At 34.5% G+C, this 16,085-nt stretch overlaps 1 protein-coding gene across 1 annotated transcript in view; it reads left to right on the top strand.

The window, feature by feature from the left end:
• The window catches only part of STT3B (STT3 oligosaccharyltransferase complex catalytic subunit B), an 85,313-nt gene that overhangs the window by 67,961 nt on the left and 1,267 nt on the right, over window positions 1-16,085 (top strand). Inside the window, exons 7-15 of the mRNA XM_033132590.1 lie at window positions 162-308; window positions 1,235-1,283; window positions 2,681-2,835; window positions 5,043-5,254; window positions 6,588-6,775; window positions 7,662-7,833; window positions 8,718-8,891; window positions 11,025-11,138; window positions 13,209-13,421. Coding sequence (XP_032988481.1) covers window positions 162-308; window positions 1,235-1,283; window positions 2,681-2,835; window positions 5,043-5,254; window positions 6,588-6,775; window positions 7,662-7,833; window positions 8,718-8,891; window positions 11,025-11,138; window positions 13,209-13,421 — 1,424 coding nt within the window. The remainder of the gene's footprint in view (window positions 1-161; window positions 309-1,234; window positions 1,284-2,680; window positions 2,836-5,042; window positions 5,255-6,587; window positions 6,776-7,661; window positions 7,834-8,717; window positions 8,892-11,024; window positions 11,139-13,208; window positions 13,422-16,085) is intronic.

Genomic DNA, 16,085 nt, shown 5'->3' with positions numbered 1-16,085 from the left:
ATTAACTGTCATTTGACAGGGGAAATGTTGGTTAGATGAAATGACTAGTCTTTGATATGAATGGTACAGGGTTTTCTAAGTATCTCTTCCAAATTAACATTTTTAAATGTCTTTGGAAAAGTGCTTTGTTGATTATTTATATCACCTTTTTCTCTGATTAGGTGTCTTTGCCTTGCTGCAAGCTTATGCTTTCTTGCAGTATCTGAGAGACCGATTAACAAAACAAGAGTTCCAGACCCTTTTCTTTTTGGGTGTATCAGTAGCTGCAGGTGCTGTGTTCCTTAGTGTCATCTATTTGACTTACACAGGTAGGTGTAAGTAGGATGTGAATCTTGACTCTAGATCATTCAAAAAGGTAATTGTTTCACAAATTTTATGCATGTTCCATTTATCCTAGGGGGTCAAATACTGTGTAGTCTTTACAAATAATAAGAAAATAATAGCCAAAGGTTCTACAATATGAATTGCACTACAAGTTGTGATTTTTTTTTAACAGTATCTTAATTTTACTGCTTCAAGATCTGATAAATTCACTTTCTAGCATCCTTCTCTTGATAAATGAACAGGCCCAAATTGTATAATTCAAAGCTTCCGATGTTAACCTCTACTGCATGCTTGCCCTCTTGTGTGCATATGTTCTCTCTCTCCCCTACTTTTAAACAATCTACCAAATTAGTTTCAGTCTGCTTCTGGATTCTAAATTACTTTCTGATGCTGTTTTCACTAGTCCCTAGAACAAGTCAATTTTCTTTCTAAAAGTATTCCATCTGTTAAGTTAATGTACCAGCCTAGCTCATAAAATCATGAAGAATTGATAGGAGTAAATGCATGAATGTTTAAAATCATCTTGATAATTTATCTAAATTTGACATACTAGATTAGATTGTTTAAACACCTCCCCCCTTTTAAAAATTATCCAATGCTATCTTACCGTCTTAGCTTTATTTGACTAGTCAACTAGAAGTTTAAGGAAGAATTGGAAAACTTCCTATAATTCTATCTGTCAACTTATGTTTCTCTGGTAATGTAATCTCCATGAATGTTTGTTTTTATTTGATCACTTATTTTATCTGGCTGCCAGCCCTGTGAAATAGGTTGTCACCTACAAGAGAAAACTGAAATTCTTCTAATATTAGATTAACTTAATCCTTAATAATCAGTAAACATAAAACCAGTAAAACAAACAAAAGCAATAAAAAGGCCAATTAATTTCCTCTACATTTTTCCTTCCAAGGTTACATTGCACCGTGGAGTGGCAGGTTTTACTCCTTGTGGGATACTGGGTAAGTGCGGATAAGTTATTTGCCCTCATTTTATTAAAATGCCATTTTCACTCTGTTCTTATTGTCAGTATCTTCGTCAGTACTTGGGCAACATTTTTCTAAAGTACCTACCATATACTAGTTTAGTAAATGTTGAATCTTTTATATTTTTCTTTGTTATAATACCTGTTTGGAATGCACCTTTACTATGATATATAAGTCATGTATTTCTGTTCTGTGTGGGCAACTCCTTTTTTTAGTTTTGTCAAAACATTTCAGGAAACATTTGTGCAATTTTAGTAATTGGTTTTTATTTTTACCAGTGTATTCAAAGTTGCCATCTATTAGTAATATTTAACTTTTTATCATTAAGACTAGGTGTTATGTAATAAACCCATATGCTGTAGATGTTAAGAAAAAATTTTAAATTTTTTCAAATGCCACATTATCTAAGTTTGATATTTTTAATCTATTAAATATACTAGAGAATATTTTTGTGTTTTTTAAGAGTGCTATTATAAAATGACCTAATTTTAAAATTTGCTTTTAAATTAAACAACTAGTTCACTAAAACTTTTTATCCCTAAAATATTTTCCTAAGGATAAAAAAAAATATCTGTTGATGGTAATTTACCTCTTGCCCCTGTTCCCGCTGTTCTGTCTTCTTTAAAAACCTACCCCAATTTATTGAATGGACCTACCTTTTGATGTGATACCAAAAGGGTTCATGCCCAGGTTTAATTGAAGGGCATAAGCTAATTATGTATGAATGACTGAAACTAACATTTGGATACATACTTGTAGAGATCAGCCAGTGGATCACCAGAGAGTTTGAGGGAAAACCCCTGTTGTAGACAGTTATTCTGATTAGGTTAAATTACTGGGTTAAATATTTATCAGTCATACTTAATTTTGCTTTCTAAACTTTAATGATTACTTTGAAATCTCAGGGCATTTCAGGAATAATTTGTCCTGTCCTTTCCATTTCCCTCATCTGCCCCTATGCCATTGCCTTGTTAAGAAAGGTACTGTGGCAATATGCTTTCTTACTGGACAAGGTATATCTGCTAGTAATAAGTCCAAAAGGTAATAAACCTTGTTGATGCAAACATAGGCGATGCTAAGTTAAACTGCAGAACAAATTCCTGTTTGAGCAAAGATTTTTGTATTAAATACAACCAATACTTTTATAATATAATTGGCCTTAGATAATTCTCCCAATTTTAAGGAGGGCATATTATTTTTAGTTTTATCAGTATGGACCAGATTTATATTCAGTATTGCAGTTTACATTTGAATGTACTTTTAAGTGAGACAAGATAGGAAATAGGAACCATATCTACAATCAAAGAAATTTTTTCTGTCTGAAAAGAACTGTTGTATCATTTAATTTTAAATAATAACTTTTTCAATACCAGGTATGCAAAAATACACATTCCAATTATTGCATCAGTGTCTGAGCATCAACCTACAACTTGGGTGTCTTTCTTCTTTGATCTACATATTCTTGTGTGTACCTTCCCAGCAGGCCTATGGTTCTGCATTAAAAATATCAACGATGAAAGAGTATTTGGTAAGAGATTTTTGATGAATACTTTGATTTAGAACAATTATTTATTTTTGTTACTGAGATTATCACTTTACTTTAAAGTTTTGTTGTTCTTTGCATAACTGCATAGTCAAGGTAAATTTCCCCCCATATTTTGCGTAAATCTTAAGAAAAATCTAGTGAATTTGCATTATATATACTCTAACTGTTTTAACTTGGGACTAGTATATAAAATTTTCAGTCAATTTATTATGTTTTCTGAGAGGTTAATATTATAGTTTGTGGCTGAGGATTGGAAATTATAACTTTATTTACAGTTTATTCTTGACTTAACTTTATAAGTTAGATCTGATTAAGTACTGTGTTTCCCTGAAAATAAGACTGGGTCTTATATTAAGTTTTGCTCCAAAAAAAGCATTAGGGTTTACGTTCAGGGGATGTCATCCTGAAAAATCATGCTAGGGCTTATTTTCCAGCTAGGTCTTATTTTCGGGGAAATATGGTAGGAAGAAGTTTGCAGGGGCATCCATCATTGATATTTCAGTGCAAAGTACATTTTGTAATGAAGTAAGAATCGCCTTTAAGTAAACACCTTCTTCACCGATAGAGTTGTGTATATTTTCAACTTACAAGACTTAGAAATATAAACTATTTTAAAAGCAAGTGTTCAGGATCTGGCATTCAAAATATAAAGGACAATATAAGCAGATACCAAAGACTTCTACTTGATTCAATCATCACAAAAAGTATCCTGGGGCTGTTTTACATGTAATAAAACCTGAAACTGAAACATAAGTAATATGCACAGTCACACAAGTAAATAATCTATAGCACCAGGACTTGGACTTAAACTTGTACAATAAAGTATGGGGCCTGGACTGTGAGTGACACTCGTTACTATTTCAGAGTGAAGTTGGGAGAGAAAAACATAGCACCTACATGAGTTCTAAGCAAAGGGTGACACTCATTCTTCTCTAGTTTACATAGATCAGTGCCTCTGATCTAGGAGAAGGCCATGTTAATATTGCATCATTAAGAAAGATTTAGCTTAGACGTATTGCCCGCCTTATGACTCAGCAATCCCCATCGTAGGCATATACCTAGGAGAAGTGCGAGCATATGTCCAACAAAGGGCATGTTTAGGAATGTACATAGCAACTTTTTCCATAATAGTCCCTAATCAGAAATATTCCAGAAGTTATCAGCTGTACAATAGATAAATTTTGATATATTTGTATAATGGAATACGATACAGCAATTAATAAAAGAATAGCACTGGTAAATTTTAAAAAGCCCAGTACAAAAGAGAACATTTTTATACAATTTCATTTCTATGAAGTTAAAGAATAGGAAAACTAAATTAATGCTTTAAAAGTCCAAATAGTGATTATGTTTTTTATGGGGTGCGGGGAGGGCAGTTACTGACTGGGAAGAGGCATGGGGGATCCCTCTGAGAAGGTGTACAAATGTGCTATGTTGTGATAAGGACGGTAATTACATAGGTGTGTGCATATATAAAAATTCAGTGAGCTATACACTTAAGAACATGGTCTAATAACATGTATTTTTAGTCAGGAAAATAAATTTTAATTAGCTTCAGATGAGAGAAGAGCTCAAATGACTCATTGACTTTATAAAGTCATATAGTCTACTCATAAAACCTTCAGCCAGAAATGGTAGTGGAGCCTTTCACTCTGATTAGCACATTATGTGGAAGGCTTTGGCTGTTGGGAATTAGTTTGAATTTTTTTTAAGTCTTTTAGCAATAACTTTGACTAATTATATTCTTCTCATCCCACTCTTACTTTAAAGCAGACTTTGTGCCAGATAGTGGCACTAGGTTTTCATAGACTTTGATTCTACTGTAAACTTACTGTGCCTGATAATATAATTCACCAGATATGTTTTCATCCATCAGCTATGGATTTTCTAATATGTGATGCTATTGACAAATAATGAATTGTTTCATTCCCCATAATAACTATAATTAAATTTGAATCATGATACATTTCTCTAAACTGTTGACATGTAGTGTTTATTAGTCAACATTAGTTATAATTTCTAAATATGACTATTAAATCATTTGGTCAGTATTATCAATTTAAAAACAATTAGCTCTTTTATGAGATGTTTGTCTCTTTTTAGATTTGGTTTATAATGTGGTATTAAATATTTAGTTTCCTGTGGACATTTTCTTCTCTGAAGTGTTTTAAAAGAGCTTGTCTTTGCAGTTGCTCTGTATGCAATCAGCGCCGTCTACTTTGCTGGCGTGATGGTGAGGCTGATGTTGACTCTGACCCCGGTCGTCTGCATGCTGTCTGCAATCGCCTTCTCCAATGTTTTTGAGCACTATTTGGGGGATGATATGAAGAGGGAAAACCCACCTGTGGAGGACAGCAGTGATGAGGATGACAAAAGAAACCCAGGAAATTTGTATGATAAGGTGGGGAATCTAAAGTAAGGCCTTTAAAAATTTTTATGTGCTTTGGTTTTTCCACCACAGTAAGAACTATACATATTAAGAAACGTGATTAAGCAAGGATTTAGACAAACTGTGACATTTCAAGTTGTTCTCTACTGTTTGCCTCAAAATTCTAATTCTGGTTGGTCATTTAGCTCACAATAAGAAAATAGAATATAATCAGACAAGGAATTTTCATTTATTTTTGGTCAGGTTTTATTGAGAACACCTCTATTTTTGAGAGCAGAAACTTGGTGCTCTACTAAATTACATAAAATTGAGCACTATAAATCCTTCTGAAACCATTTACACATGTGCTTATTCTTGAGGTCCACATTCAATGTAAACTTTTTAATTATTTTGTTTATTGAATACTAAAATAAAGGGAATAAAGTACCTTTTAAAAAAGAAAGTCTCTAGTTTGTTAGCAATAGGCAGCTGGTCAATGTAATGTAATTTATTTTTAACCTCTCAGGGAACAGCAAGATTATATTTGGTGCAAGTGTGGAAAAGACTTGGAAGAATTACGCGTAGAGCACTTGTCTTGGATGACATCATTAAACTGTATTTGAACGTTAACTAGGTTTTAAAATACCAATAAGCAATGAAACTTCCCAGTATAAGTATTCACTTTGAAATTCTTTCTTTCCTTACTATAGATCCAATATAATACACACAGATTCGCGTTAATAAGCACCTGCTTTCGTGTTTGTGGTTATGTTCTATTTTGTGGTGTATTTTTTTTTTTAACTAGCTTTGCAGTTTAGAACTTATGACTCTGTTCTGTTCTCTTCTTTTTAATGTTGTTTTCAAAAATGAATCTTAATTTTAACAAGTACTGGTTTTGGGTTTTGGAAACTGAAAGATTGATTCTGATCATGCAGTTTTTGTCCTATACTGAAGTTCTATTTGGTCTGGATTATAGCTGGACAGTGTCATTTTCAGGATGAAGAATTCGGATTTTGTAAGAAAAGGTTGCCAGAATGAGGCCATTTGCATATCTCCTTTACGTTTAAGTAAAACATAGGGACAACAGGATTTGGAAGCAGCTCCCTACTGGAGATACTTTGCTCTGTGACCAGTTCCTGTATTGGGTATAGTCCCAGGAAACCTCATTCACGTTTGACTTCAGAATCTACCTTGATAATTTTTAAAAATCATTGTATCACTCACACAAGAATACCTGATGGTTATACATTTTCCTTCTCAAAGAATTAAATTGACAGATTAACATGCTCTCAACTTTTCCCCCTTGAGTATCTCAATGAAAAAAGTCAAATGATGAATTTGTCTAACCAGTTTTTTGTATCTTCAGGCAGGTAAAGTGAGGAAACATGTAACTGAACAGGAAAAAACTGAAGAGGGATTAGGTCCTAATATAAAAAGCATTGTCACCATGTTGATGCTGATGCTATTGATGATGTTTGCAGTCCACTGTACCTGGGTCACAAGCAATGCCTACTCCAGTCCAAGTGTGGTCCTGGCCTCTTACAATCACGACGGGTAAGAAAATCAATTGGCTACAAAAGGATTTTATACTACCCTTTTTCTCTGTCTCAAAAGTTAGAATTCAAAGATAGAATATTCCTGAGGGTATCTTTGAATCTACCATGTTTTTTCTTTTTGCCTTATCCCCCAGCCCAGCCCCTTTGGAAGATGTGGATAGCAATCATTGTATTTCATGCTCTTGTCCAGAATATCTTTGCTTATATAACATATACATGAGGTTTTCTCAAAATGTGGTCCTTGGGCATACAGTAAGTTTTCACTTAACGTTGTTGATAGGTCCTGAGACTTTTAATCAAAACAACACACAACGAAACCAATTTTACCACAGATGAACTGAACAAGAGTTAAGTTTATATGGCATCTCAACAGTGTTATAAGTTACAAGGAAAATTATTCAAGAACCTGTTGTACAGCAATGTCATTACCAGGAAGCTTGTTAGAGATGCAAATTCTTGATCCCACCTAAGCCTGTTGAATCAGACCTGAGGGCGGGACTAAGCAATTTGTGCTTAATAAGCCCTCCAGGTAATGATTGAATAACAGCTGATTTATATATTGCCTCCCCACTCTCCCACTCCAGCTTCTGCTTCTCTTGGGTGCTTGATAGACTTGCAAAATATCAGGCCCCACTCCACAACCACTAAACCAGAATCTGCTTTTTATTTTTTTCCACCAAATATCCAGGTGATTTGTATGCATATTAAAGTTTAAAAAGCATTAGTATAGCTCTTCATTGATTTTTCTCCCACCCCCGTCATTGAGGCTTTTACTTAACTATCCTTCAGGTGAAATTATTCAGTGGCTTTGTATCTCAAGATTTTAAGTTACCCTCTTCACATTTATAGATCTCATTTAAAAGGATTTTGTGATTCTTTTTCAGCACCAGGAATATCTTAGATGATTTCAGAGAAGCTTACTTTTGGCTAAGGCAGAATACAGATGAACATGCCCGAGTGATGTCTTGGTGGGATTATGGCTATCAGATAGCTGGAATGGCTAATAGAACTACTTTGGTGGATAATAACACCTGGAATAACAGCCACATAGCACTGGTAAGTGATAAACAAGATCAACATTACAAGTCTTTATTTACTACTTAGCAATCAAACTTTATTTGTGATTAAGTAGGAAAAATGAGGGTAAAAGTACTCTTTGCTTGCTGAATTCTCAAAATTCCTCTTTATGCATTTATACATTCATTCAATAAAGTGAGTTCAAGGTAATACATGTTTATTTTGTTTTTAAGAATGGTATTATTTAAGTATCATTCAAAATTATAGGCTGATTTCTAGCAGATCTCATGATATATTTAGCTCACTGTAAAATTAGACAAAATCTGAAAGTTTTGAAACACTAAACTTGTATTGGCTATTTTATAAATTAAGAAAATTATTTGCAAACATGTGAAACAAATGCACTGTATTTTATAGGCGTGTAAATTATGTTCACTCTATCTATTAAATAACTAATTTATATAAAGTAATCACTTTTCTGTTCTTTAAAGATTTTAAATAGATAACGGGTGTTAACCAAATGAGTTTTACATATTTGTATTAGTGTTGTAGCTAATCATCAGATGTTTGGTAGACTGAGGAGAAGAATATATTTGTGCTAGTTAGATAGCTGGTCATTCCTGGCCTTGAGGTTATGAAAAATTTTTTTTCTTTTAAGCTTGCCTGCTTTTATATTAAAATTTCATGAAAATTATTAGCAAAATATTAGAACTTGTATTCTGATTTCTGCTATAATTGGTTATAGTAAGAGGTGTTTATAAATCTCAGTAAATTTATTGAATTCATAGCAAATAATTTCTGTAAAACTTTCATGTAAGTCAAACTCGAGATGCATTCTATCTTAAGGTAAAAATATACATTAATTTTCATTTTTAGCATATTGTGGGACTAAGTACACACATTCTCATTTTTTTATTCTCTAGGTGGGAAAAGCTATGTCTTCAAATGAAACAGCAGCCTATAAAATCATGAGAAGTCTTGATGTAGATTATGTTTTGGTTATTTTTGGAGGGGTTATTGGCTATTCTGGTGATGACATCAACAAGTTTCTCTGGATGGTTAGGATAGCTGAAGGGGAACATCCAAAAGACATTCGGGTAAGAAACTCTTCATCAGTTCAGGTCTATGCAAGGCAGCTCACAGTGTCCAAGTAATTCTCTTATCTTGCTAATTACATCATCCTACCCCTAAATTAGTCTCACTCTGACTTTACTATTTATTAAAGATACTATAAGCATTTTTCCAGTCATAAAACTTTTGAAACCCATACCTGATACCACTGTTCTCCCCTCTGAAGCAATCCATTGTTAAGACTCTTGCTTTGACTCCTTCGCTTTACTTCTGCGCTTTCTTTACATTTCCATGGCTTCCACTATGTTACTGACTCTTATGATCATACACTTGAAATAGGACAGTAACCTTGAAATTGCTGTCTTTGCCTTAGTCTTGTTCCATCTCCCAATCTAACGTGACATTGATCATGTTATTTTACAGCTTAAAAGTCTTCCATAGATTAAGGCAAAGGACCGTGAAAGGTCCAGACAGACATGGGTTCGAATGAAAACCCTGCCACTATCATCTTGGTGCTATGGGCAAGTTATTTTGGGCCAATCAGCATTATATGCTCAAAGCACTAGGTCTTGTCCTCTGTTCTGGTGTTATAATGGTGACTTAGGCAGTCTCAGGTTATCTCTGATGGGGATGCCAGGAATAATTCATTTGTATCGCTGTTATGAGACTTTGGAGTACTGTAGATGAAGCCTCAGCCTAATGGCTGGTACACCGTACTCTCTAATGGGGCAATGGTGTAAAATCCAAACTCCTTAGCTTGGAATGCAAACCCCTTACTACTTCACTTTCTTTACTGGCCTCTTGTCCCTCTACTAATTTTTGCCCACTCTGTCAGTCTACTCTAGCCTGTGAAACTTGCCCTGTGGTTTCTTTCCTTGACTCATCTGACACGTGGTGTTTTATACTCTTCTCTTTCTTGGGCTACCTTCCCCACCACAAATTTGTCCCCTTTCCAGAAGCCCTTCTCTGGTACATTCATGTCTGTACTCATCATTAAATCACATACAACCTGTTTTGTAGGTAGATTATGTCATGTGTCTCACACTGAGTTGTACCCTCTTAGAGGATAGGCACCCAACATTGTGGTTTACATGATGAAGGCACAAAAGATGAGAGAGACTCACCACTGATCCAGAATAAAGGAACCTTTGGGAGAATATATGCATATGTTTCATGTGACAGGGATGAAATAGAGCAAAGCCCTGGATTTCCTTTTCAAATGTAAATGCTATGACATTTTTCCTTAACTATAATTAATAATTATTTGTAGAAATTAATCTTAATTTTCCCAGTGTTTGATTTTCTTTTGTGGATTTCCTTTAGCAGTCTTAAAATCGTGACGTGATAATTCCAGATACATGCTTTGAACATTTATATAGAAATTCTAAATTTCTATGCTTTTTAGATTCACTATTTTAAAACTTTATGAATAGGTAATACAATCACATGGTTCAAAAAGTGAAATATAAAAGAATATACAATATAAGTTTACCCCCACCCAAAAGAGCCCATAGTAATCACTTGTTATTTTCTTAAATAACTTTCTACACTCATTATTTGGCCGTGTACAAGTGTCTCTGTATGGTAAATTTCTATACAATTTCTATTTATAAAAGTGCCAAACTGGCGCCCTCTTAGGGTTTTTTAAGCACTGTCCATCCCAACTAAAGAATTGATTTTAGAGTTCACAGGAAAAATAAAGAACAACATTTAAGAAAACTCTCAAAAGGAGTAATGGGAATGAGGATGGGGAAGTTGGAGAGAGCGAATCTACCTGGTATTAAAACCATGGTGTTGGTACCATACTTTTTAAATTATTGAAGTTTTATTTCATGGTTAAAATCTGGTAGGATTAATGGCCTTTTCTCCCTCCAACAAAGTATTGTGCTTTTTCTGTGTTTTCTTGGATACTCTTATTTTTTTATGAATGATTTCTAGACTCAGCTTTAAAAAAGACGTATGATCATTTTGTGGGCTTTTTTAGGGATCGCAATTTATAAATTAATTCTCTGATACAATACTTTTTTGAGATGCAACTAAATATGACTTTATGAAGATACCCTAAAAGCTAGTTCTTACAGGGAAATGTAAAGGGAAACCTATAGCTTTGAATGTGTTAAATTGAACTGGCACAGAAACTTCTGGTTTTTGTCTTGTAGGAAAGTGACTATTTCACCCCACAAGGAGAATTCCGTGTAGACAAAGCAGGATCCCCCACTTTGTTGAATTGCCTTATGTATAAAATGTCATACTACAGATTTGGAGAAATGCAGGTTAGTTACATCCAGTTTTTCTATAATCTTTATTTAAAGGAATATTTTAAAAGTCTTGTTTGCATCTGGAACACAAGATAATGATATTTCTGTTGTGCTGTAAGAACAATGTTCATATCTAGAGTCTTCCACCTCCATTAAATTTAGATTTCTGAAACTTCTATGTGAAAAATTAGGGAAAAAATTTCAGATCAAATATTTATTTCCAAAATATTAATACTAGGCTCAAATCCAACCTTTTGCTTGCCATCCAACCTTTTGGCCTCATGCTTTTTGAAGACATTGTTCTCCAGGTAAGAGGTCTTCCAGCTTAGGAAACAGTGTGATATTAAGTGGGTTACTTTGCTGCTTGGTGGGGAAAACACCTGAAATTAAAGAGTTTAATTATATAGATACTTCAGATATTCACTCTATCCCTATTCTTCATTACCACAGATAGCTAGGACTATCTGGGTCAGAGTTTCCAGAAAATTAGAATGATGTGACACAAAAGCTTAAGGAACCACAAAATGAGTGAATGTGCACAGAGGCATTGTGCCAAAAAGAACAATGGATTTACTGTCATAATACCTGGGTTTTAGATCTGGCTCTGTCAAGTCGTATAACTCTTGGACAAGACATACCATCCCTGGGTTGTTTTTTTTCTTTTCTGTGTATAATAGAATGAGTTGGACTGATGACTTGATTTCTAAGGTTCTTTATGGCTCTTACATTGCATGGCTATAATAAAAGTTAAACGTTCACACCAAGATTTCAGTGAAAACTACCTTATTCCACATTGTGTTCTGGTTGATACTGGAAGGAAAAATTGCTTGTTTAATTTTATGCAAACACCAGGGATCAAGATAATGTTCATCACTGTTAATTTGGAATTACTCTATAGGTGGCTTTTAAAAAATAGACAGTAATTTTACTACTAAATTAAGGTTTTTGTTTGTGTTTTGATTTCTTCTAAAGGCCACTGCCTAGTCTCTAAACTCTTGCTAAGAAAGAAGCACTTAAGCCATAATAATTAGCTACCTCAGAAAATGCGTCAAAGATTAGTTTCTCTGTTCACTAATGAAGTATCAAAGAACTTTTCTTCCTGTCCTTTAAGTTTATCAAGTTTTAAGCCATGCTCTGGCATGCGTTCACTTTGGTGCTTTCCCTACTTAAGAGTAATGTATGTTTAAGACGTGAAGTATAACTTTTCTATTGCGTACATATGCAGGAACAAGTAATTCCGTCATTGGAGTAGTAGATTTAGGTTTGCTTTCAAGTTGACTTCACCTGTGCTTTGTTTGTGTGTCAACATAAACTTGTCTGAGAATTTCTTAGTCTTCTCCCCTACCCCCAGTTTTTCAAAATCTCTTTATTCCTCATAAATCCTTCCTCGGTTTGGCTTTTTAAACTTCCTTTGTAGTTCCCACTGTCAGGTTGTAGTTTCACTGCTTGCTTGTGCATTTATTGAACAAGTAACACTGGGGAGATAAAGCCACTCTCTGTATAAGATAAAGTCACAGTGCAGCTTACATCCTGGTGGAGGATATAGGTAATTTTTAAAAATAAATAAAAACATTGACAATGAACACAATAGAATAAAAGATAAGGAAATAGTGGAGGAGACTTCTCAACTACTAATCTCAAGAAAATGTTTTCCCAAAAAGATGGTATTTGGGCTGAGACCAAAGGGAAGAAAGCAGCCAGCTATGCAAAAGAGCTGAATGTGGAACTTTCAGGCTGAGAGGATAGATAGTGTAAGACCCTGAGGCAGAAAAGAAGCCCCTCTGTGTGTTCCCTTACTAGCTAAAAAAAAAAGGGCTTTGATGGATTTCATTTTGCTGTTTTGGTTTTTTATGCTTGCAGGCTCCTCGTCCATTCTAAGGATTCAGTGAAATTCTAATTCTGATATATTTAGTTTCTCTCTTCCTTTCTAGTTAGCAACATATGAGAACCATTTACAATACAGTACTCTGGTTCTATTTTCCTAGTTTAAAGGTGGAGAGTTACTTTAATGATAACATTTACTACCTCCTAATACTGAATGTTTTCTAATATGGTTAACATCCAGTACTAATATCACTTTTGCAGCTGGATTTTCGTACACCCCCAGGTTTTGATCGAACACGTAATGCTGAGATTGGAAACAAGGACATTAAATTCAAGCATTTGGAGGAGGCCTTTACATCAGAACACTGGCTTGTAAGGATATATAAAGTGAAAGCACCTGATAACAGGGAGACATTAGACCACAAACCTCGAGTCACCAACATTATCCCAAAACAGAAGTATTTGTCAAAGAAGGTGGGTACCAAGTGAAGTAATGTCTGTAAAAGGGTAACACAAGGTTGGTTGGTTTGTCTGAAAAATAATTACTGAAAATTGCTAATAAATTTCCATTTGCCAGGTCTATAAAGACTACGGTTTATATAAAAAGCAAATAGCAAGCTAGCCTGCTTTCAAACTGAGCACTCAGATATCCCAAGCAGCACCTTTTTCTGGATAGCTTAGTAGTTATCAGAGAACCAAAGCTGAGATTGTCCAGAGGTGGTGTGGCTTATTTTGTGCCATTCCCATTAGTAAGACTTATTCATAAAGTAAGACGTGTCTGGTCATCACTTTCTGAACCTTTGTGAAAGTAAAAATGCCAAACAATTAATACAGCGAGAATTGGTTCCTCATCTTAGGTCAAAACAAATTTATATTGCATTTTCACGTTCTGTTCTTAGTATGATGTTACTTTATTAATCATTGAGTAAAGAATAAGCTTGAGTTGGTTGAGTATAGAATCTAAAAAAATATATTTTATCTTAAGAAAATTAGTTTTAAATATAATTATGACAAAGTTTGTAGGCAGGAATTATGAGCTTATCATTACAGCTCTTTTGTACTAAATATTTAATAAGATATAAAATATATTATTGGAGGTCATTCTTGCTCACTTAAGCCAAGTACATCTAATCTTTGTTTCAAAAGACTAGTAAAAATGAGTATATAGTTTGCCCTCTGGGAGATGGAAACAGGAAATGTTAAGTTGTATTTTAATGTACTATCCTTATAATACTAATTATTATTAGACTGCTTTCAGTCTTAAGCCTTGAAAGGTGCTTGGGTTTACATTGCTTGCATCAGTTACAGTAGTCTTTCCTTATATTCGGGGCAGATTTCCAAGGACCCCAGTGGATGCCTGAAATCGCAGATAGTACTGAACCCTATATAAACTGGTTTTTCTTATACATACGTACCTTTTCACTTAAGGAAGTGCTTTTACAAGGCTTCTCTTTGGCACATCCAAGTTGTCAGCACCACTACTCTTGGGCCATTGTTGAGTAAAATGAGGGTTATTTGAACACAAGTACTGCAATACTTCGACAGTGGATCTGATAACCAAGAGGGCTACTTAGTGACTAACTTAAGGGAGTGTGTACGGTGTGGAGACTGGACAAAGGGATGAATCACATCCCAGGTGGGGCAGAGCAGATAGATGGCACGACTTTTCATCACATTACTCAGAATGGCATTTACAACTAAGATTTACAACTTAGAGATTGTTTATTAATCAAATCTTAATCTTTAAGATTTATAACTTAGAGATTGTTTATTTCTGGAGTTTTCCATTAAATATTTTCAGACCAAGCATAACTGAAACCGTGGGTAAGAGGGGACTACACTGTATTTTAAATCATTGAAGCAATTGTCTTATCCCTTTACATTACTTAAAATATACTTCAAATACTAGGCATTCCAAAAAAATGTATACACATTTTAAGAGATGTTATCTATGCTGAAGCAGTAGTTTGCCATAATCCAAAGTGTCTGGACACTGATGGCAACCACTTTGAGCACCTCTTGTAATTGCAGAAGTCAAATGTGACTTGTATTCATCTTTTGTTATCGGTATATATTGAGTATTACAATTTTAATAGATTTTTCCTCTCTTACAATGTGTACTTTTTTTGGCACCCTCTGTATATTCAGAATACCGATTAATTTGTACTATAAAAGTGCTGAGTATAGCTGTATGATAGGTAGGTCAATAGAAACTTTTTAAATGAAGACTTTCTGTGCCAGATATGGATTACCACATCTAGACTAATGTATTTAAATATGTCACATATGGCTGACACTCATGTTAGTCATATCAGATTCACTTACCAGTCTTTACATCAAATGATCTCGTTTCTCACAAGCATGTGGTAGGAGAAACTTAAACTCAGTGCATAAGTCAAAGCAAATGCCGCTAGTCTCAAGGCAGTTACTCCTAAAACATCTAAGCCCAGTTAAGTCTACTTTTTCTGAAAAACACGGCCATGAACTTGTCTACCTGATGATAGTGAATTTTCTTAATCTGACCTCTTTTGTCTTCCCATTATTTCCCCAAAATAAATAAGTGAATAGATAAAGAAAGATTTTGATAGTCTGTTTTGTATTCCCCAGACATACTCTAGTAGCCAACAACATGGATCTTGAATTTATGGTTTCCATGGCTTTATGTTCTCTGTTGTGTACTAGTACTAGGAATGCTTTTTGTTTGTTGGCTTTCCTCTCTCCACCCTGGTTTTTACTTTGGGGGTAGAGGGTATGGATACAGCAGTCATTCTGGGAGTTTTCCTGCCACTGCCAAGCTGACATGGCTGAGGCACTAGGAATTGTAGTCCAGGGCTGCAGAAAAGGCTTTGGGGCAGGGCTCACTGCTGTAGAGAAAAACACCCTGAGGGCCGACCTACCTACTTTGCATAGACCCAGGGAATTTTATATGATCTCACAGAAAGGTTTCATATTAGAAACCGTAATGGTGATAAAGAAACTAACTCATTGACCTGGTTTGAATTTTTTTAAAATTGTGCCCTCTGAAATTTTTCACTTTTTGCCTTAATACCTTAGTAATAAGTTAACATATATTGTGAACAAGTGAACAGCAGCTACTTTTTGTAACCTTAAAAAGGATTGCATTTTGCCTTGTCCTTG

The sequence above is a fragment of the Rhinolophus ferrumequinum genome, chromosome 17, assembly GCF_004115265.2.
Source record: "Rhinolophus ferrumequinum isolate MPI-CBG mRhiFer1 chromosome 17, mRhiFer1_v1.p, whole genome shotgun sequence".
NCBI classification, from domain to species: Eukaryota; Metazoa; Chordata; class Mammalia; order Chiroptera; family Rhinolophidae; genus Rhinolophus; species Rhinolophus ferrumequinum.
This window is presented reverse-complemented; position numbering and strand designations above follow the sequence as displayed.